Source organism: Bos javanicus, chromosome 16 (assembly GCF_032452875.1).
Source record: "Bos javanicus breed banteng chromosome 16, ARS-OSU_banteng_1.0, whole genome shotgun sequence".
Lineage (NCBI taxonomy): Eukaryota > Metazoa > Chordata > Mammalia > Artiodactyla > Bovidae > Bos > Bos javanicus.
Window position 1 is genome coordinate 6,174,676 of NC_083883.1, and position 24,361 is coordinate 6,199,036.

Below are 24,361 nucleotides of genomic sequence, written 5' to 3' on the forward strand. Positions count from 1 at the left end.
GTTCCAAAGAATACCAAGAAGAGATAAGAAAGCCCTCTTCAGTGATCAATGCAAAGAAATAGAGGAAAACAACAGAATGGGAAAGACTAGGGATCTCTTCAAGAAAATCAGAGATACCAAAGGAACATTGCATGCAAAGATGGCTCGATAAAGGACAGAAAAGGTATGGACCTAACAGAAGCAGAAGATATTAAGAAGAGACAGCAAGAATACACAGAAGAACTGTACAAAAAAGATCTTCATGACCCAGATAATCACGATGGTGTGATCACTGACCTAGAGCCAGACATCCTGGAATGTGAAGTCAAGTGTGCCTTAGAAAGCATCACTACAAACAAAGTTAGTAGAGGTGATGGAATTCCAGTTGAGCTATTCCAAATCCTGAAAGATGATGCTGTGAAAGTGCTACACTCAATAGGCCAGCAAATTTGGAAAACTCAGCAGTGGCCACAGGACTGGAAAAGGTCAGTTTTCATTCCAATCCCAAAGAAAGGCAATGCCAAAGAATGCTCAAACTACCGCACAATTGCACTCATCTCACACGCTAGTAAAGTAATGCTCAAAATTCTCCAAGCCAGGCTTCAGCAATATGTGAACCATGAAATTCCTGATGTTCAAGCTGGTTTTAGAAAAGGCAGAGGAACCAGAGATCAAATTGCCAACATCCGCTGGATCATGGAAAAAGCAAAAGAGTTCCAGAAAAACATCTATTTCTGCTTTATCGACTATGCCAAAGCAGTTGACTGTTTGATCACAATAAACTGTGGAAAATTCTGAAAGAGATGGGAAAAGCAGACCACCTGATCTGCCTCTTGAGAAATTTGTATGCAGGTCAGGAAGCAACAGTTAGAACTGGACATGGAACAACAGACTAGGTTTCAAATAGGAAAAGGAGTATGTCAAGGCTGTATATTGTCACCCTGCTTATTTAACTTCTATGCAGAGTACATCATGAGAAATGCTGGACTGGAGAAACACAAGCTGGAATCAAGATTGCCAGGAGAAATATCAGTAACCTCAGATATGCAGATGACACCACCCTCATGGCAGAAAGTGAAGAAGAACTAAAAAGCCTCTTGATGAAAGTGAAAGAGGAGAGTGAAAAAGTTGGCTTAAAGCTCAACATTCAGAAAACGAAGATCATGGCATCCGGTCCCATCACTTCATGGGAAATAGATGGGGAAACAGTGGAAACAGTGTCAGACTTTATTTTTCTGGCCTCCAAAATCACTGCAGATGGTGATTGCAGCCATGAAATTAAAAGACACTTACTCCTTGGAAGGAAAGTTATGACCAATCTGGATAGCATGTTCAAAAGCAGAGACATTACTTTGCCAACAAAGTTTCGTCTAGTCACGGCTATGGTTTTTCCTGTAGTCATGTATGGATGTGACAGTTGGACTGTGAAGAAGGCTGAGCACCGAAAAATTGATGCTTTTGAACTGTGGTGTTGGAGAAGACTCTTGAGAGTCTCTTGGACTGCAAGAAGATCCAACCAGTCCATTCTGAAGGAGATCAGCCCTGGGATGTCTTTGGAAGGAATGATACTAAAGCTGAAACTCCAGTACTTTGGCCACCTCATGCGAAGAGTTGAGTCATTGGAAAAGACTCTGATGCTGGGAGGGATTGGGGGCAGGAGGAGAAGTGGACGGCAGAGGATGAGATGGCTGGATGGCATCCCTGACTCGATGGACGTGAGTCTGAGTGAATTCCGGGAGTTGGTGATGGACAGGGAGACCGGGCGTGCTGCGATTCATGGGGTTGCAAAGAGTCGGACACGACTGAGCGACTGATCTGATCTGATCTGATCTGATGCTTTTTTTTCTTTCCACTTGCATTCTCTGTTATTGAGAGGAATGTGTAAAATATATGTTACCTTCCTAGGACTGCCAAAACAAATTACCACAATTTTTGTTGTTGTTGTTCAGTTGCTAAGTCAGGTCTGACTTTTTCTGACCCCATGGACTGCAGCATGCCAGGCCTCCCTGTCTATCACTAACTGCCTGAGTTTACTCAAACTCATGTCCATTGAGTCGGTGATGTCATTCAACCATCTCATCCTCTGTCATCCCCATCTCTTCCCGATTTCAATCTTTCCCCGCCTCAGGGTCTTTTCAAATGAGCCAGTTCTTTGCATCAGGTGGCCAAAGTATTGGAGCTTCAATTTCAGCTTCAGTCCTTTCAATGAATATTCAAGACTGATTTCCTTTAGGATGGCCTGCCTTGATCTCCTTACAGTCCAAGGGATTCTCAAGAGTCTTCTCCAACACCATAATTCAAAAGCATAAAATTTTCAGTGCTCAGCCTTCTTTATGGTCCAACTCTCACATCCACACATGTCTACATGAAAAACCATAGCTTTGATTTTACAGACTGCTGTCGGCAAAGTAATGTCACTGCTTTTTAATACTCTATCTAAGTTTGTCATGATTTTTCTTCCAAGGAGCATGCATCTTTTAATTTCATGGCTGCAGTCACTGTTGGAGTGATTTTGGAGCCCAAGAAAATAAAGTCTGTCACTATTTCCATTGTTTTCCCATCTATTTGCCATGAAGTAATGGGACCAGATGCCATGATCTTCGTTTTTTTTTTTTTTTAATGAATTTTAATTGGAAGTTAATTACTTTAAATATTGTGATAGTTTTTGCCATACATCAGCATGAATCAGTCATGGGTGCACATGTATCCCCCATTCTGAACCTGCCTCCCACGTCTTCCCCACCCCATCCCTCTGGGTTGCCCTAGAGCACCAGCTTTGTGTGCCCTGCTTCGTGCATTGAACTTGCACTGGTCATCTATTTTACATATGGTAACATACACGTTTCAATGCTATCCTCTCAAATCATACCACCCTTACCTTCTCCCACATAGTCCAAAAGTCTGTTCTTTACATCTTTGTCTCTTTTGCTATCTTGCATATAGGCTCATTGCTACTGTTATTCTAAATTTCATTAATATGCTTTAATATACTGTATTGGTGTTTCTCTTTCTGACTTCACTCCGCATAACAGGCTCCAGTTTCATCCACCTTATTAGAACTGACTCAAATGCATGTTTGTTTGTTTGTTTTTTTTTTAATAACTGAGTGATATTCCATTATGTCCATGTACCACAACTTCCTTATCCATTCATCTGCCAATGAACATCTAGGTTGCTTCCATGTCCTAGCTATTGCAAACAGTGCTGCAATGAATGTTGGGGTGCATGTGTCTCTTTCAATTCTGGTTTCCTCAGTGTTTACGCCAACAGTGGGATTGCTGGGTTGTACGGCAGTTCTACTTCCAGTTTTTTAAGGAATCTCCATATTGTTCTTCATAGTGGATGGATTAGTTTGCATTTCCACCAACAGTGTAAGAGGGTCCCCTTATTTCACAGCATCTCCAGGATTTATTGTTTATAGATTTTTTGATGGCAACCATTCTGAATTGTGTGAGATGGTACCTCATTGTGGTTTTAATTTGCATTTCTCTAATAATGAGTGATGCTGAGTATCTTTTCATGTGTTTATTATCCATATGTATCTCTTCTTTGGAGAAGTGTCTGTTTATTTCCTTGGCCCACTTTTTTTTAGGGTCATTTATTTTTCTGGTATTGAGCTGCTTGTATATTTTGGAGATTAATTCTTTGTCAGTTGTTTCATTTGCTATTATTTTCTCCCATTCTGAAGGCTGTCTTTTCACCTTTCTAAAAGTTTCCTTCATTGTTCAAAAGCTTTTTAGTTTAATTATGCCCCATTTGTTTATTTTGTTTTTTATTTCCATTATTCTGAATGGTGGCTCATAGAGGATCTTGCTGATATTTATATCAGGGAATGTTCTGCCTATGTTTTCCTCTAAGAATTTTATAGTTTCTGGTCTTACATTTAGATCTTTAATCCATTTTGAGTTTATTTTTTGTGTATGGTGTTAGAGAGTGTTCTAGTTTCATTCTTCTCAGGTGATTGACCACGTTTCCCAGCACCACTTGTTAAAGAGCTTGTCTTTTCTCCATTGTATATTTTTGCCTCCTTTTTCAAAGACAAGGTGCCCTTAGGTGCATGGATATCTCTGGGCTTTCTATTTTGTTCCATTGATCTAAATTTCTGGCTTTGTGCCAGTACCATACTGTCTTAATGACTGTAGCTTTATAGTATAATCTGAAGTCAGAAAGGCTGATTCCTCCAGTTCCATTCTTCTTTTTCTAGATTGCTTTGGCTATTCGAGGTTTTTGTGTTTCCATACAAATTGTGAAATAATTTGTTCTAGTTCTTTGAAAAATATCCTTGTTAGCTTGGTAAGGATTGTGTTGAATCTATAGATTGTGTTGTACTCATTTTTCACTATATTGATACTTCCAATCCTTGAACATAGTATATTTCTAAATCTATCTGTGTCATCTATGATTTCTTTCATCACTGTTTTATACTTTTCTGTGTATTATTCTATATCCTGCAAAGTTACTATATTCATTGATTATCTCTAGTAGTTTTTACTTGGTATCTTTAGGGTTTTCTAAGTAGGGGATCATGTGAAATGGTGAGAGTTTTACTTCTTCTTTTCCAACTTGGATTCTTTTTATTTCTTTTTATTCTTTGATTGCTGCGGCTAGGAATTCCAAAACTATGTTGAATAGTAGTGGTAAGAGTGGGCATCCACGTCTTGTTCTTGATTTTAGAGGAAATGCTTTCAATTTTTTGCCATTGAAGATAATGTTTGCTGTGAGTTTGTCACACATGGCTTTTATTATGTTGAGGTATGTTCCTTCAAATTGCCAACATCCGTTGGATCAATGAAAAAGCAAGAGAGTTCCAGAAAAACATCTATTTCTGCTTTATTGACTATGCCAAAGCCTTTGTGTGGATCACAACAAACTGTGGAAAATTCTGAAAGAGGTGGGACCTGACCTGCCTCTTGAGAAATCTGCATGCAGGTCAGGAAGCGACAGTTAGAACTAGACATGGAGCAACAGATTAGTTCCAAATTGGGAAAGGAGTACATCAAGGCTGTATATTGTCACCCTGCTTATTTAACTTATATGCAGAATACATCATGAGAAACACTGGGCTGCAGGAAGCACAAGCTGGAATCAAGATTGCTGGGAGAAATATAAATAACCTCAGATATGCAGATGACACCACCCTTATGGAAGAAAGAGAAGAACTAAAAAGCCTCTTGATGAAAGTGAAAGAGGAGAGTGAAAAAGTTGGCTTAAAATTCAATATTCAGAAAACTAAGGTCATGGCATCTGGTCCCATCACTTCATGGCAAATAGATGGGGAAACAGTGGAAACAGTGACATACTTTATTTTGGGGGGCTCCAAAATCACTAGAGATGGTGACTGCAGCCATGAAATTAAAAGATGTTTATTCCTTTGAAGGAAAGTTATGACCAATCTAGACAGCATATTAAAAAGCAGAGATATTACTTTGCCAACAAAGTTCCATCTAGTCAAGGCTATGGTTTTTCCAGTAGTCATGTATGGATGTGAGAGTTAGACCATAAAGAAAGCTGAGCACCGAAGAATTGATGCTTTTGAACTGTGGTGCTGGAGAAGACTCTTGAGAGTCCCTTAGACAGCAAGAAGATCCAACCAGTCCATCCTAAAGGAAATCAGTCCTGAATATTCATTGGAAGGACTGATGCTGAACCTATAACTCCAATACCTTGATGTGAAGAACTGACTTCTTGGAAAAGACTGCAATGCTGGGAAAGATTGAAGATGGGAGGAGAAGGGGACGAAAGAGAATGAAATGGTTGGATGGCACCACCGACTCAATGGAAAAGAATTTGAATAAACTCCAAAAGTTGGTGATGGACAGAGAGGCCTGGCGTGGACAGAGAGGCTTGGCATAGACAGAGAGACCTGGAGTGGTGCAGTCCATTGGGTCACAAAGAGTCAGACATTACTGAGCGACTGAACTGAATTGAATTGATGTTCCTTCTATGCCTGCTTTCTGGAGAGTTTTTGGTCATCAATGGGTGTTGAATTTTGTCATAGGCTTTCTCTGCATCTATTGAGATAATCATATGGCTTTTATCTTTCAGTTTGTTAATATGGTGTATCACAGTGATTTGGGAATATCGAAGAATCCTTGCATCCATGCATAAAATCTCACTTGGTCATGATGTATGATCTTTTTAATATATTGTTGGATTCTGTTTGCTAGAATTTTGTTGAGAATTGTTGCATTTTTGTTCACCAGTGATATTGGCCTGTAGCTTTCTTTTTTGGTAGCAACTTTGTTTGGTTTTGGTATTAGGGTGATGGTGGCCTCATAGAATGAGTTTGGGAGTTCACCTTCCTCTGCAATTTTCTGGAAGACTTTGATTAGGATGTGTTAGCTCTTCATTGAATTTTTGGTAGTATTCAATTGTGAAGCCCTCTTGTCCTGGGCTTTTGTTTGTTGGAAGATTTTTTGTTACAGTTTTGATTTCTGTGCTTGTGGTGGGTTTGTTAAGATTTTCTATTTCTTCCTGGTTCAATTTTGAAAGGTTATACTTTTCTAAGAATTTGTCCATTTCTTCCAAGTTGTCCATTTTATTGGCATATAATTGCTTATAGTAGTTTCTTATGGGGAGAAGGAAATGGCAACCCATTCCAGTATTATTGCTTAGAGAATCCCGTGGATAGAGGAGCCTGGTGGGCTACCATCTATGGGGTTGCACAGAGTTTGACACGACTGAAGTGACTTAGCATCAGCAGCAGCAGCAGCAGCTGAGGTCTCTTATGGTCTTTTGTATTTCTGTGTTGTCTGTTGTAATTTCTCCATTTTCATTTCTAATTTTATTGATTTGGTTTTTCTCCCCTTTTTTCTTGAGTCTGGCTAATGGTTTGTCTATTTTATTTTTTTTTAAATTTTATTTTATTTTTAAACTTTACATAATTGTATTAGTTTTGCCAAATATCAAAATGAATCCGCCACAGGCATACATGTGTTCCCCATCCTGAACCCTCCTCCCTCCTCCCTCCCCACACCATCCCTCTGGGTCGTCCCAGTGCACCAGCCCCAAGCATCCAGTATCGCGCATCGAACCTGGACTGGCAACTCATTTCTTACATGATATTCTACATGTTTCAATGTCATGTAGACATTGAAATCTTCCCACCCTCTCCCTCTCCCACAGAGTCCATAAGACTGTTCTATACATCAGTGTCTCTTTTGCTGTCTCGTACACCAGGTTATTGTTACCATCTTTCTAAATTCCATATATATGCGTTAGTATACTGTATTTATGTTTTTCCTTCTGGCTTACTTCACTCTGTATAATAGGCTCCAGTTTCATCCACCTCATTAGAACTGATTCAAATGTATTCTTTTTAATGGCTGAGTAATACTCCATTGTGTATATGTACCACAGCTTTCTTATCCATTCATCTGCTGATGGACATCTAGGTTGCTTCCATGTCCTGGCTATTATAAACAGTGCTGCGATGAACATTGGGGTACACGTGTCTCTTTCCCTTCTGGTTTCCTCAGTGTGCATGCCCAGCAGTGGGATTGCTGGAGAAAGCCCAGAGATAAATCCATGCACATATGGACACCTTATCTTTGACAAAGGAGGCAAGAATCTACAATGGATTAAAGACAATCTCTTTAACAAGTGGTGCTGGGAAATCTGGTCAACCACTTGTAAAAGAATGAAACTAGACCACTTTCTAACACCATACACAAAAATAAACTCAAAATGGATTAAAGATCTAAACGTAAGACCAGAAACTATAAAACTCCTAGAGGAGAACATAGGCAAAACACTCTCTGACATACATCACAGCAGGATCCTCTATGACCCACCTCCCAGAATATTGGAAATAAAAGCAAAAATAAACAAATGGGACCTAATTAACCTTAAAAGCTTCTGCACATCAAAGGAAACTATTAGCAAGGTGAAAAGACAGCCTTCAGAATGGGAGAAAATAATAGCAAATGAAGAAACTGACAAACAACTAATCTCAAAAATATACAAGCAACTCCTACAGCTCAACTCCAGAAAAATAAATGACCCAATCAAAAAATGGGCCAAAGAACTAAATAGACATTTCTCCAAAGAAGACATACAGATGGCTAACAAACACATGAAAAGATGCTCAACATCCCTCATTATTAGAGAAATGCAAATCAAAACCAATATGAGGTACCATTTCACACACCATTCAGAATGGCTGCGATCCAAAAGTCTACAAATAATAAGTGCTGGAGAGGGTGTGCAGAAAAGGGAACCCTCTTACACTGTTGGTGGGAATGCAAACTAGTAAAGCCACTATGGAGAACAGTGTGGAGATTCCTTAAAAAACTGGAAATAGAACTGTCTATTTTATTTATCTTCTCAAAGAACCAGCTTTCAGTTTTGTTGATTTTTATTATAGTCATCTTCATTTCTTTTTCATTTATTTCTGCTCTGATTTTTATGAGTTCTTTTCTTCTACTAACTTTGAACTTCTTCCGTTCTTTTTCTTGTTGATTTATGTGTAAAGTTAGGTTGTTTATTTGATGTTTCTCTTGTTTCTTGAGGTAAGCATGTATTGCTATGACCCTCCCTCTTGGCACTGTTTTTACTGAATCCGATAGGTTTTGGGTTGTTGTGTGTTCATTTTCATTCATTTCTATGCATATTTTGATTTCCTTTTTGATTTATTCCATGATCTGCTTGTCATTCAGAAGCGTGTTGTTTAGCCTCTATATGTTTGTGTTTTTAATAGCCTTTTCCCCCCCCTGTAGTTGACATCTAATCTTACCACATTGTGATCAGAAAAGATGCTTGAAATGATTTCAATTTTTAAAAAAATTTACCAAGGCTAGATTTATGGCCCAGAATATGATCTATCCTGGAGAATGTTCCTTGTGCCCTTGAGAAAAAGGTGAAATCCATTTTTTTTAAGGGGGTGAAAAGCCCTGTAGATATCAATTAGGTCTAACTGGTCCATTGTATCATTTAAAAGCTCGTGTTTCCTTGCTAATTTTCTGTTTGGTTGATCTATCCGTAGGTGTGAGTGGGATATTAAAGTCTCCCACTATTATTGTGTTACTGTAATTTTCCCTTTCATACTTGTTAGCATTTGCATTACATATTGTGGTGCTCCTATGTTGGGTGCATATATCTTTATAATTGTTACATCTTCTTCTTGAATTGATCCTTTGATCATCACGTAGTGTCTTTCTTTGTCTCTTAACATGATCTTTATTTCAAAGTCTATTTTATCTGATAGGAGTATTGCTACCCCTGCTTTCTTTTGGTCTCATTTGCATGAAATATCTTTTTCCAGCCCCACACTTTCAGTCTGTATATGTACCTAGGTTTGAGGTGGGTCTCCTGTAGATGGCATATATAGGGGTATTGTTTTTGTATGCATTCAGCCAGTCTTTTCATTTTGGTTGGAGCATTTAACCCATTTACATTTAAGGTAATTATTGATAAGTATGATCCCATTACCATTTACTTTGTTGCTTTGGGTTTGTTTTTATAAACCTTTAGTCTTTCCTGTCTAGAGAAGATCCTTTAGCATCTGTTGAAGAGCTGGTTTGGTGGTGCTGAATTCTCTCAACTTTTAGTTGTCTGTAAAGCTTCTGATTTCTCTTTCATATCTGAATGAGATCCTTGCAGGGTAGAGTAATCTTGGTTGTAAATTTTTCTCTTTCATCACTTTAAGTATGTCTTTCCATTCCTTTCTGGCCTGAACAGTTTCTATTGAAAGATAAGCTGTTATCCTTATGGGGATCCACTTGTGTGTTATTTGTTGCTTTTCAATTTCTGCTTTTAATATTTGCTCTTTGTGCTTAATTTTTGTTAGTTTGATTAATATGTTTCTTGGGGTGTTTTGCCTTGGTTTATCTATTTGAGACTCTCTGGGTTTCTTGGGTTTGGTTGGCTATTTCCCTCTCCATTTTAGGGAGAGGGAAATAGCCTCATATATTTATTTCATGCCCTTTCTTTTTGTTTTCTTCTTCTGGGACACCTATGATTCGAATGTTGGGGCACTTAACATTGTGCCAGAGGTCTCTGAGGTTGTCCTCATTTCTTTTAATTCTTTTTTTTTCTTTTCCCTCTCTGCTTCACTTATTTCCACCATTTTATCTTCCACATCACTTATCCTCTCTTCTGCTTCAGTTCTTCTACTATTGGCTCCCTCTAGAGTGCTTTTAATCTCAGCTATTGCAGTATTCATTATTGATTGAATCTTCATAATTTCTTCCAGGTTCTTGTTAAACATTTCTTGCATCTTCTCAGTGCTTGTCTCTGGTCTGTTTATCTGTAACTCCATTTTGTTTTCAAGATTTTGGATCATCTTTACTACCACTATTCTGAATTCTTTTCAGGTAGACTTCCTATCTCCTGTTCTTTGGTTTGGTTTGTTGGGTTTTTATCATGTTCCTTAACCTGCTGAATATTTCTCTGCCCTTTCACTTTGTTTAGATTGCTGTGTTTGTGGTACCCTTTCTGCAGTCTGGGAGTTCATGGTTAATCTTAATTGTGGAATCTGCTCCCTGTGGGTGGGGTTGGATCAGTGGTGTGTCAACACTTTCTGTTTGGAGGAGCTTGCATCTGTGTTCTAGTGGGTGGAGGTGGATCTCTTCTCTCTGGAGTGCAATGAAATGTCCAATGGTGAGTTTTGGGGTGTCTATGTGTTTGGGATGGTTTTGGGCAGCCTTTCTCTTAATGCTTGGGGTTGTGTTCCTGTTTTGCTGAAGAATTAACATGGTGTGTCTTGCACTGGAACTTGTTGGCTCTTGGGTGGAGCTTGGTTTCAGTGTAGGTATGGAGACTTTTGAGTGAGCTTTTGTCTATTAACATCCTCTGGAGTCAGGAGTTTTCTGATGTTCTAAAGTTCTGGAGTTAAGCCTTCTGTCTCTGGCTTTCTGGCTTTCAGTCTTTTTCTTATAGTAGCCTTAAGACCACTCCTTTTGAAAAGGTTGGGTTGCCTTTCTGGGTGCCTGGTGTCCTCCACCAGCGTTCAGAAGCTGTTTTGTGGAATTTGCTCAACATTCAAATGATCTTTTGATGAATTTTTGGGGAGAAAGTGGTCTCCCTGTCCTATTCCTCTATCATCTTGGAACTGCTTCAGATCTTAGTTTTTTGAATGTTTAGTTTTATGCCAGCTTTTCCACTCTCCTCTTCACCTTTATCTCAAGGCTCTTCAGTTCCTCTTCACTTTCTGCTCTAAGGGTGGTTTCATCTGCATATCTGAGGTTATTGATATTTTCTTCTGGCAATCTTGATTCCAGCTTGTGTTTCACCCAGCCTGGCATTTCACATGATGTACTCTGCATATAAGTTAAATAAGCAGTGTGACAGTATATAGCCTTGATGTACTACTTTCCTAATTTGGAACCATCCCATTGTTCCATGTCCAGTTCTACCTGTTGCTTCTTGACCTGCATACAGGTTTCTCAAGAGACAGGTAAAGTGGTCTGGTATTCCCACTTCTTGAAGAATTTTCCAGTTTGTTGTGATCCACACAGTCAAAGCCTTTAGTGTAGTCAAATTTAATAGGTTAAAATGAAAATTTTGTCTCACAGTTCAAAATCCAGAAGTTTAAAATCAACATGTCAGCAAGATTGATTCCTTTTCCTGGGAGGAAAAAAAAAAAAAAAAAAATTGTCCTATCCCTCTTTCCCACCTGTGGTGGTTGATGCAATCCTTGGCATTCCTTCACTTACAGATATATTTCTCCACTATTTGCCTCCATTGCACATGCTTTCCTCTGTGTATGTCTACCCTTCTCTTCTCTTACAAGCTCACTTTAGATTGAAGATCCACTCTGTTAATCCAAGTTGATCTCATTTCAAGATTCTTTACTTAATTATATCTTCAAAGACTCTTTTTCCAAACAAATTCTCATTCACAAGTTCCATGGATTTGGACATGAAATATCTTTTTAGGGAGTTGCCATTCAAACCACTATGATTACTGAATATGACTAGATTTGTCTATCTCTGTTATTTTTCCTTCTTGCTGAATTGACTCTTTTATCATAATGAAATGTCCCTCTTTACCTTTCATAATATTTCTTTCATTAAAATCTATTTTTATAATATTAATATGGAAATATTGACCTTTCTTTTCTGATTTTGTATTACATATGTTTCAAATCTTTTACTTTCATCCATTCTTTGTCTTACATTTAAAATTTATCAGGGTATACCCTGGAAGTTCAGTGGTTAGGACTGTCTATTCTCACTGCTGAGAGCCTGAGTTCAATCCCTGGTTAGGAAACTAAGTAAGAGCTTGCAAGCTGCCCAGCATGGCCAAAATATAATTAAAAATAAAATAAAACTTATCTCTTGTAAACATCATATACTCAGATTTTGTTGTTTCATTCACTCTGAAAATCTTTGCCTTTAATTGAAATGCTTAGAATATTTCAAACTAATATAGTTACTTATATAGTAAAGTTTAAGTCTAGCATCTTGGTATTTATTTTTTGTTTAAGTTTTTCCTTTATTCTTCCTAACATTTTTAAATTAATCATTTTTATTACCCTATTTTTTCTCCTCAAGCAAATTTTGTTATTTTATTTATTTGTATATTTTATTTATTATCCTAGAGACTGCAGTATAGATCCTTGATTTATTATAATTGAATTTATCTTAATTATAACCTATTATAATTATATAATCTATTATAAATAATGATTTTACCACATCCCAAACAATGCAAGAACCCATAGCAATCTTAACTCCATTTATGTCCTCCTGCCATTTCCTACTATTTTTTACATACATTTTGTATCTCATGAGACATTATAGTTGCTGCTTTTATAAAAGTGGTATTTATTTATATTTATCCACATGTTAACTCTGTTATACTTCTTCCATATTGCATTTCTATCAGTTCTATGTGACACTATTTTCCTTCAGCCTAAAGAATAATTTTTAAGCATTTCTGTATTATAAGTCTTCTGGCAATAAAGGTTTTAAACATTATTCTAAGTATGATTCTTTGAAAGTTATCCTGTTTTCTGACTGCTTTTAAAATTGCTTCTGATATTTTACAATATTAATAATGCATCTAGGTAGGGATTTCTTTGTATTTGTTTTTTTGGGGTTTGTATTGTGTTTTGAATTTGTGGTTCGATGTCTTTCAACAGTTTTGGAAAAATCTCTATCATTATTTCTTCACATGTTGTTTATGCACTATTATCTCTCTCCCTTCATTGTGGGATGCCTTATTTTTCTATCTTAAACATGTGCTTATCCTTATTCCTCTATTCTACAAGACTGTTACTCTCCTGTCTGTATTTAGGTTTCTTTTGTTGCCCTGTGTTCTTGATGTTTTCTTCTATTCTAATTTCCAATGATTAAATTTTCAACTGTATCTAAACTGCCACTAATCTTATCCAAATTCAGAATTTCAGTTAACTGCATTTTATAATTGTAGAACTTCTATTAGGTTCTTTCAAAATTTGCCCTGTCACTTCAATTGTTTTTAATTTTTACCAAAAATTTCCATTTTGTGTATTTTATCCTTTATTATTAATAATGATATAGTTTTATAAAATCTGATAACAAAAATTCCAATATCTGGAGTACTAATGGGTCACTTTCTATTGTCAGTGATTGTGCTAGGTTTTGTTCTTGTTATTTTACTTGTTCAAGTACCTGGATACCTTTAATTGTGTATCAGGAATGATATTTGCAAGCTTTTCTGTAGAAATAAATTCAAGGTTTTGGATGACGAATTTTCTTCCAGAGAGGGATTTTATTGTTGCTGTTGTTCCTGCCAGGTACCTGGGGACCCTAGCAATCTGACTTTAATTCAATTTCAAAAACTAATTTTTCTGGGCCACCAGCACCTGAAGAATAATTCCAATAATCTTGAGTCACAGAGCCTGGTTTTTTAAAGTCTCAGTACATATCAAGAGATATTAATAAAATTTCTAATTTGAAGGCCCTGAACTGCAATTTTTGTCCTTTGACTCAAAGAGAAAGTGAAAGGCGCTCAGTTGTGTCTGACTCTTTGGGACCCCATGGACTATACAGTCCAGGAAATTCTCTAGGCCAGAATACTGGAGTGGGTAGTCTTTCCTTTCTCTAGGGGATCATCCCAACCCAGGGATTAAGCCCAGGTCTCCCACATTGCAGGCGGGTTCTTTACCAGCTAAGCCACAAGGGAAGCTCATGAATACTGGGGTGGGTAGCCTATCCCTTCTCCAGCAGATCTTTCCGACCCAGGAATGGAACTGAGGTCTCCCATATTGCAGGTGGATTCTTTACCAACTGAGCTTTCAGGGAAGCCCTGATATCAGGAAAGCCTTTGACTCAATAAGCCTATCAAATGCCCCCTCCTGAATCAACTAATTTTCCCAAGGGAAAAGCAGCTCAAATGCTAGATTCTTTCCTGGATTTTTATCTTCTATGAGACCATAGTCCCTCATTTGTTAGCACCCTGATACATATTTTATATTTTTACATCATTTCTAGTTTTTCTCCAGAGGTAAGTGGGAAATGGGTGGAGAGATAATTAATGTCAATTATTGAAAGTACCAGAAGCAAAGACTTCCTTAAGAATTTTCATTTTTAATTTTGTTTTAGAAATTTGGTTGATATTATTTACTCCAGTTATATAGTGTTAGAAAAATACAACTTTTTCCATGTCCTGTCATGTGTTATGTCCTACTTTTACATTTAAAACTGTGTCTGACATTTCTTGTAGGCTACTCTGTGGTCACTTTTACAGGTGTACACTATTATGAAATCAAACTTAGGCTTGATAAAATGAATTGGTAAGTTTTATCCTTTATATCTTGTGAAACATTCAAAATTACATTTAGAAGTATATACTACATGAAACTATGATATAACTTTTTTGTGAATTTTTTTTCTATTTTTACAATTTCTTGGTCTATACTATCTTTCTATATCTACTTTAGTGAATATTAGTAATTTATATTTCTATTTACATCATTTGGATTTTCAAAATATTCAGCATAGTCTACAGCTTCATAAATCTTCTCATGCTTACCCAAATATACTCAAATTGTATTTAGGCATGATGATGTAAATTAAAACTTTGTAAAAGCTTATCTAGGTTAGCAAAGATTCAAATCTAATAATAAAGGTAAAATAAAGATAGTTGCCATTTAGTGACTCATTTGATTTCTCTCAATAGTCATTTTAATTCACTGCTTTCCATTTCCCTAGGCATTCTTTGTGGGCCACTCCCAGGCATTACCAATGGAGATTTCAATAGCGCCAACAGGGAATATTTTAAGTATGAAACAGTGGTGACCTACCACTGCAATCTTGGAGAGAGAAGGCAAAAGCTGACTGACCTCATGGGTGAACTGTCAATATATTGCAACAGCGAAGACAATCAAGTGGGCATCTGGAGCAGACCTCCCCTTCAGTGCATTATATCTAATAAATGCACACCTCTAGTCATTGAAAATTTAATAAAGATGTCTGAGAACAATGGACATGAGTCTGAGTGAACTCTGGGAGTTGGTGATGGACAGGGAGGCCTGGTGTGCTGCGATTCATGAGGTTGCAAAGAGTCGGACACGACTGAGCAACTGAACTAAACTGAACTGAGAACAAAAGTTTTTTTTTTTTTTTTTATATGAAATCATGAGTTTTATGTGTCAATCTGGCTTTACCATGAAAGGACTCTCCATTGTTCATTTCCAGGCCCAAAATATGTGGGATTTGGAGCTGCTCAGTTGCTCCAGGGGTGAGTCTGACTGAGGCCATGAAGGTGCCTACAAATGACACGAGTTGTAGGAGGCTAAGGAGATTTGTTTTTGTCCCGGGGGGGGGAGATGTGTAATGAGCAGTGTGTAAGAGTACATTTTCTTGGGAGGAAACATGAAATAAAGCAGGTATGTGCATATGTGTACATGTTCAAACTCAGAAGCAAAGATAAATCAGGGCAAAGAATGCACAATCTCCTTGCGATTTTTATAAACAAATTTTCTGCACATATCACCACTGATACTCTCTATAATCTTTCAGTTACTTCTTCTTTTAAGTTAAAATAATATTTTTTTAAAAATGCATTAGTTACTCTTGAGTACTGTAAGTGCTAATACATAATGAGTCCTCTTGTTAAGCACCATTATGTAGTCTAAGTGAAGTGAAAGTGAAAGCTGCTCGGTTGTGTCCAACTCTTTGCGACCCCATGGACTATACAGTCCAGGGAATTCTCTAGGCCAGAATACTGAAGTGGGTAGCCTTTCCTTTCTCCAGGGGATCTTCCCAACCCAGGGATCAAACTCAGGTCTCCTGCATTGCAGGTGGATTCTTTACCAACTGAGTCACAAGTGAAGCCCAAGAATACTGGAGTGGGTAGTCTATCCTTTTCCAGCGGATCTTCCAGACCCCGGGACGGAACTGGAGTCTCCTGCATTGCAGGCAGATTCTTTACCAACTGAGCTATCAGGTCAGCCCTTGCACTTAATTCTTAAAATAAAGGCATGAGGTAATTAATATTCTTTTCATGTTTTACAGAGAAACTGAGTCTTAGACAGGTTAGATAACTGTTCAAGATTATTAAGATAGCAACTATGGGGCTGACTGTGGTTCAGATCATGAATTCCTTATTGCCAAATTCAGACTTAAATTGAAGAAAGTGGGGAAAACCACTAGACCATTCAGGTATGACCTAAATCAAATCCCTTAGGACTATACAGTGGAAGTGAGAAATAGATTTAAGGGACTAGATCTGATAGAGTACCTGATGAACTATGGACAGAGGTTCATGACATTGTACAGGAGACAGGTCTCAAGACCACCCCCAAGAAAAAGAAATGCAAAAAAGCAAAATCGCTGTCTGAGGAAGCCTTACAAATAGCTTTGAAAAGAAGAGAAGCCAAAAGCAAAGGAGAAAAGGAAAGATATACCCATTTGAATGCAGAGTTCCAAAGAATAGAAAGGAGAGATAAGAAAGCCTTCCTCAGTGATCAGTGAAAAGAAATAGAGGAAAATAATAGAATGGGAAAGACTAGAGATCTCAAGAAAATTAGAGATACCAAGGGAACATTTCATGCAAAGATGGGCTCAATAAAGGACAGAAATGGCATGGGCCTAACAGAAGCAGAAGATATTAAGAAGAGGTGGCAAAAATACAGGGAAGAACTGTACCAAAAAGATCTTCATGAGCCAGATAATCACGATGGTATGATCACTCACATTCACCTAGAGCCAGACATCCTGGAATGTGAAGTCATTCACATTAGGGCCTGAGGAAGAATCAGTACAAACAAAGCTCGTGGAGATCTTGGAATACCAGTTGAGCTATTTCAAATCCTAAAAGAACATGGTGTGAAAGCGCTGCACTCAATATGCCAGCAAATTTGGAAAACTCAGAAGTGGCCATAGGACTGGAGAAGGTCAGTTTTCATTACAATCTCAAAGAAAAGTAATGCCAAAGATTGGTCAAAGTACCACACAATTGCACTCATCTCACATGCTAGTAAAGTAATGCTCAAAATTCTCCAAGCCAGGCTTCAGCAATATGGGAACCGCGAACTTCCAGATGTTCAAGCTGGTTTTAGAAAAGGCAGAGGAGCCAGAGATCAAATTGCCAACATCTGCTGGATCATCAAAAAAGCAAAAGAGTTTCAGAAAATCATCTATTTTTGCTTTATTGACTATGCCAAAGCCTTTGACCGTGTGGACCACAATAAACTGTGAAAAATTCTGAAAGAGATGGGAATACCAGGCCACCTGATCTGCCTCTTGAGAAACCTGTATGCAGGTCAGGAAGCAACAGTTAGAACTGGACATGGAACAACAGACTGGTTTCAAATAGGAAAAGGAGTATGTCAAGGCTGTATATTGTCATCCTGCTTATTTAACTTATATGTAGAGTACATCATTAGAAATGCTGGGCTGGATGAAGCACAAGCTAGAATCAAGATTGCCAGGAGAAATATCAATAACCTCAGATATGCAGATGACACCACCCTTATGGCAGAAAGTGAAGAACTAAAGAGCCTCTTGATGAAAGTGAAAGTCGAGAGTGAAAAAGTTGGCTTAAAGCTCAACATTCAGAAAACTAAGGTCATGGCATCCGGTCCCATCAGTTTGTGGCAAATAGATGGGGAAACAGTGGAAACAGTGTCAGACTTTACTTTTTTGGGCTCCAAAATCACTGCAGATAGTGATTGCAACCATGAAATTAAAAGACGCTTACTCCTTGAAAGGAAAGTTATGACCAACCTAGATAGCATATTAAAAAGCAGAGATATTACTTTGTTAACAAAGGTCCATCTAGTCAAGGCTATTGTTTTTCCAGTGGTCATGTATGGATGCGAGAGTTGGACTGTGATGGAAGCTGAGTGCCGAAGAATTGGTGCTTTTGAACTGTGGTTTTGGAGAAGATTCTTGAGAGTCCCTTGGACTGCAAGGAGATCCAACCAGTCTATCCTAAAGCAGATCAGTCTTGGGTGTTCATTGGAAAGACTGAAGTTGAAGCTGAAACTCCAATACTTTGGGCACCTGATGCGAAGAGCTGACTCATTTGAAAAGACCCTGGGAAAGACTGAAGGAAAGATTAAAGGCAGGAGAAGAAGGGGATGACAGAGGATGAGATGATTGGATGACATCAACAACTCAATTTAAATGGATTTTGGTAGACTCTGGGAGTTGGTGATGGACAGGGTGGCCTGGCATGTTACAGTTCATGGGGTCTCAAAGAGTTGGACACGACTGAGCGACTGAACTGAACTGAACTATGGGGAGGACCAGAACCTAAGTCTACCTGATTTTAGAGCCGTGAAAACAAACAAACAAACAAACAAACTAGTCTATATATTTGAAGGAGTGAGGGGTTTAGTGCAGGCAGTAAGTGTTAAAAGGGCAAGAAGAGCTAAAGGAGGCAGGAAATGTTACCAGAGCTCAGAAACCTGCCATTTCCTCTGGACTAGAGCACAGGTGCCTGAAACTGTCAGTGAACAGGTATTTCCTTCAGCTGCTCATGTTGCAGAAGCCGCCACTGCTGCCAGAAGGTAGCTGAGGTTGCTGGAGCATGCAGTCATTGCCATTGCTGGAATTAAAGTTGCTGCTACTAAGAAAGAGCCATCAATTGCCACTTCCTGAGCCCGTCTACAAGAATGACTTCTATCATCTTCCTGCCTTTTAATTTAGTATATATGCCTTCAACTGTCAGCTTAACCAGGACACAGCTGGCAAGAAAGACAATCAATTTTAGCTTTCAGGATTGTAGCCTCAGCAGTCAAAGGAGAATGCAGAAGTGTGAGGCTTAGTCAACAGAGATTTAACAGCATGGTACTTAAATATCACACCACAGTGCACTTATTAATCAAGGGAAACAAGGGACTGATGAGCCCTGAAATTCGATATTACAACATCAGAGTATTTACAAAGTCCTTAAAGGGGTAATTTATTCTAGTGCAATGCCCCATTTTATTCTTGAGAAAGCTAAAGTCTAGGCTGAGAAACTGACCTGATTTAAGCCAAGCTGAAATGACTTTTCACGTTACTACAGTTTTACGTAATTTAAGAGATTCAAATGTATTCTGATTCTGGGTTCAAATCAACTGTATATAGAGACAGAGACTCAGATACGAATTATGGTATAGAATATGCAGCCTTATTGTGAGGACTGTAGGCTTTTCAGAAGATTTCACTCAATGATTCTCTTTTCATTGGAATGAAATGAATGGTTGAGGAGGACTTGGCTCTATAGAGTGCAGAAAGGAGACTGATTTTCTCTGCCAAAACATGGCAGGTGGCCACTGCAGAGTTGGAAAGAGATGTCTGAATTTTGTTGGTCACAGCATAGTGTGATAGGTGATTGGGCAACATGTTGGATGAGATTTGAGCACAAGCAATTCTTATTGCCAAGAAGGTGGATGTAAATTGGTGATGCCATTCTAGAAAGGAGGTATGAAGATATAAAAATCCATCAATCTAACAACTGTGTATTGAGTGAACAGTGATATCAATAGAACAAAATGTGGATGGGAACTGTCTGCTATGTCATTTCAGAAGTATACTTTAGGTGGAAAACCATGAACTGAGGATGTCTCAGTTCTAGTCACTGTGCTGCAATGTATCAGTTCTTTTAACAAGACTCTCTTTCTCTCTCTGTTTAAATTTGCCATCAATAAAATGTTAGTCTACCACAACTGTTAAAACTATAGACATATGGTTATGAGTCTCTTGGCTAGCTCATCAATGAGGAAAAGTTATTTTCACACAATTCAGAGGACTTTGTTTCTCTTTCTCCAGTATGTCAGCCACCTCCAGAAATTCTGCATGGTAAACACACTCCAAGCCACAAGGATGACTTTTCTCCTGGACAGGAAGTGTTCTATAGCCCAGCTATGATCTCAGAGGGACTGCTTCTCTGTGCTGCACATCCCAGGGAGATTGGGGCCCGGCAGCCCCCCAGTGTGCCTATACTCTCTGGTTTGCAGATCAGTCTCTTTGTCCCTCATGGGAAAATCTCATTCCTGGTGTTTTTTTTTTCCCCTAGTGAAATTTTGTGCTGACTTTCTGTACTAATTTCCTAATGGAAGTGTACTCTTTGCACTTAATTTCCACCTTGGAGCAAAAGTATCCTTCATTTGTGATGAGGGATGAGTGTGAGCTGATTGGCCTGCTGAACACTGAAAGTGAACTTCATTTAAAAAAGGGTTTAGTGTGATTTGGAAAAAAATAAAGGAAATATTCAGAGGTATTAAGTTTGGGAAGTGTATATGGAAGGTAAGAGTGAAGAACAGGTGGAACTAGTAACATGAGATATGAAGGAAAACCTGAAACATAAATTAAATGGCAAGTTCAAAAACACAAGTACAGCTACTAGTTATGAACATATATAGGTGACACATTAAGTGAAGAAATCATAGTCTCCAAGCATTAAAGAAAAAGAGCAATTTTCAGAGATCCAGAAAAAGATTGATATGTGGGAAAAGCTTATTAAAAATAACTGAGATCATTTAAGAATTATTTCAGAAATCTTTTAACCATCAAAAGTAAATTTTGTAGTAGGAGTGAAGGTATAATTATAGTTCTTCCAATCATATTTTGCCAGGGAAAATCCCATGGACAGAGGAGCCTGATGGGCTACAGTCCATAGGGTTGCAAAGAGTTGGACATGACTGAGTGGCTGAGCACACACACACTCAAGGGTTCAACATACATTGAGAATTTTGGAGGATTTTCCAATCTCCTTTCATTTTTGCTCCCAGGATATTCACAGTTACTCTTTTGTAGCCCAACATGCTGTTGTGAACTTTCTACATCACCACCACAAATATAGAGATAAATGAATAGTCATTGTTCTCTTTCCAGATGTTCTTTGCTTTATTAATCCAAACTGGCAGTTGCTTTATTAGCTGTTCCAGTGCCTACACTTGGAGGATGTTTTATTCTAACAATGACTATGAGACGATTTATCAGCATGGGATGCTAAGAGAGAGACTGATTTCTCTGAGTCTGGATCCAGGATCAAGGAGATGGCAGCTATGCTACAAATGCCTTCTTCATCTTTGGCTGGGTCTGTATAATGTGACCATTCAACTGTGCTTTGCTGTTATCCCTCACCATTCCGGAAGCTGTGACTTTTCAAGTCTGATGTGGTCTCCGCACCCCTGCCACCTGCTGGTTTCGGATCCTCAAAATGATGAGATTTTTGCAAATAAAATGGCATTTTGGTTGAAACTGTTCCCATATTCACAAATATTTACTTCCTTAGATTCCAATTAAAAGGCAGTTCTGCTAGTTACTGTGTCTTGGTTGGAATGGAAAGCCTTTGAAATAGCAGTGCTTCAGTGAATGTGCGTAGAAGGGATAACAGGGAAGGCCTATCTCTCCCTTTAATCTGTTTGTAACTTGACTCCTGGCCTCTCCAGTAGTTGTTTCTCTGTTTTCTAATTCTAATTATTGACAAGTATTTGCTTGTTTTATGAGTATTTTATTGTGATTCAATTTTTTGTAATTCACTTTCAAGTTCATCACATGTTTTGGGAACCATCTGACCAGGCTCTGCCATTTAGAATTCTTTGTTTAACATGATAAACCCTGCTGTAGTTTGCCTCTAAATCAGGAAAGATTAGCTAATGTGAAGCTTTGACCAATTTGTTATTTTCTTCTTTTTTTGTTTAATGTCATTGAAGTACTCTATGGTTTTTGCATTTGCTAATATACAAGTATAAAACATTCATTCATTTAATTCAATTTATTGAGTGTATACTCTGTGTTTGCTGTTCTTCCAGGCACTGGTGTTATAGCAGTGAACAAGAGGAGCAAACTCCCTGTCCTGTGTTATTTATACTTTAAGTGGAGAGGAGGCACAAGAAAGAGAAAAAAAAATTAAAGTAATTTTTATGGAGATGGTAGATCAAAGCAGTGCAGGAATAAGGGGAAAATGGGGAACAACATTACACAGGCTGAGCTGTTTGCTGCTGCTGCTGCTAAGTCACTTCAGTCGTGTCCGACTCTGTGCGACCCCATAGACTGCAGCCCACCAGGCTCCCGTGTCCCTGGGATTCTCCAGGCAAGAACACCGGAGTGGGTTGCCATTTCCTTCTCCAATGCATGAAAGTGAAAAGTGAAAGTGAAGTCGCTCAGTCGTGCCCGATTCGTAGCGACCCCATGGACCGCAGCCCACCAGGCTCCTCCATCCATGGGGTTTTCCAGGCAAGAATATTGGAGTGGGTTGCCATTGCCTTCTCTGGGCTGAGCTGTTTAAGACTCCTTAAATTTTCAGAACTTGCATCTAGGTAATTATGCTGAAAGATTCAGCAACAATAAGCTGATTATGAGTTTCCAATATGCAATGATTAGATGATTAGTATATGTGGAATATATATGCAGAAATCTTTCCTGAGAATGTAAGCTCCTTGGAAGACAAGGAATTTATCTATGTTTTTCGCCATTTTATCACCAGACCCTGATGAATGGCTTACACAGAATAAGTACTCAATTAATATACATTGAGTAAATGAATGACTTATCCTCCAAGAGATTCTTTTGCTTCTTTAAAAGTTTTGGTACTTAACTAAAGGTGTAAATTTCTCTATTCAGAATACTTAAAAGCCTGGACTATTCAGGACAAACAAATTCTTTTATATAGTTTTGATTAAAAATTGAGATTAAAATCTCAGTTGATCTAGTCCATTCTTTGTTTTTAGGTAGTACCAACCATAGCACCCTATGACTGCAGATTACCTCTGGTGAAAACTCTTCAATAAAACATACCTTTTACTTTCTTTCCAGAAATTTTATGTCCAAATCAACCTGATATCCTTAGTTGGAGACACAGAGGAAAACCTCTGGAAGCCCTTCCTTTCAGAAAAGAAGTAAGTTATATGTGTGACCTGCATCTAGAAAGGGATGAGCTTCAGCCTCACTGGGGCAAGCACCATCTGCTGCACCAGTGACAGTCAGGGGAAAGGAATCTGGAGAGATCCTGCCCCTCGCTGTGCACTTCCAGCTTACTGCACACTACCTCACATTCCAAAAGGCTTCAGAATATCTAAATAAGACTCTCCAAATTTTTGTAATTACAAGGTGGTGCTTATTTGTGCACTTGACAAAATTAAATGCCAAATCAATCATAAATAGTTTTAAGAGACATCAACATGTAAGATTCTGATGATCTTTGGTTTTAGTCACTCAGTCGTGTCCCTCTGTGACCCCATGGACTATAGCCCACCAGGGTCCTTTGTCCATGGCATTCTCCAGGCAAGAATACTGAAGGGGATTGCCATTTCCTTCTTCAGGAGATCTTCCTGACCCAGGGATCGAACTAGGCTTCCTGCATTGCAGATTGAGGAAGCAGGTGTTGTGCTATACAATACGTCCTTTGAGATGATTTTATTTATATATTTAACTTTATCAGGTGTTGGTTGCAGCATGAGGAATCTTTGTAGGGTCAGGTGGGGTCTTTTTCTGCTGTGCACAAGCTGTTTAGTTGTGAAGCCACGGCTCAATAGTTGCTATGCTTGGGCCCCAGAGCACAAGGTTTCAGTAGCTGTGGTATGCAGTCTTTCTAGTTGTGGCACGTGGGCTCCAGAGACACATGCTCAGCAATTTTGGTGTTCAGCCTTGTTGTTTCATAGTATGTGGGATCACAGTTCCCCAATCAGGGATGGAACCTGAATCCCCTGTATTGCAAGGACAATTCTTAACCACTAGACCACGAGGAAAGTCCATCTAATTATAATTAGAAGCAAAATGTTGTCAAAGAATAGGAACTGAAAGAAAATATCATTGAACCTAAATTGGGGTAAATTGACCATCTTCATAGATTTTGGAGAGAAACACAGACAAGCAGAAAACAAAGCATGCAAAATTGCTATATATAGCCTATTTGGCTGGAGAATGCTGTGCATTCCCTATAGAAATTGGGCTATGTTGTAAACTAAACACAAAGATTGTTTTAGCCAATATGGGCTATGTGTGTGCATGCTCAGTCA

At 38.4% G+C, this 24,361-nt stretch overlaps 1 protein-coding gene across 1 annotated transcript in view; it reads left to right on the forward strand.

The window, feature by feature from the left end:
- Positions 1 to 23,443, forward strand: part of CR1L (complement C3b/C4b receptor 1 like) — a 64,203-nt gene extending 40,760 nt beyond the window's left edge. Inside the window, 8 exon segments of the mRNA XM_061383789.1 lie at positions 15,117 to 15,402; positions 15,548 to 15,645; positions 20,169 to 20,252; positions 20,255 to 20,336; positions 20,414 to 20,524; positions 21,637 to 21,722; positions 23,160 to 23,268; positions 23,270 to 23,443. Coding sequence (XP_061239773.1) covers positions 15,117 to 15,402; positions 15,548 to 15,645; positions 20,169 to 20,252; positions 20,255 to 20,336; positions 20,414 to 20,524; positions 21,637 to 21,722; positions 23,160 to 23,268; positions 23,270 to 23,426 — 1,013 coding nt within the window. The 3' untranslated portion in view covers positions 23,427 to 23,443.
- Positions 23,444 to 24,361: the final 918 nt, after the last annotated feature.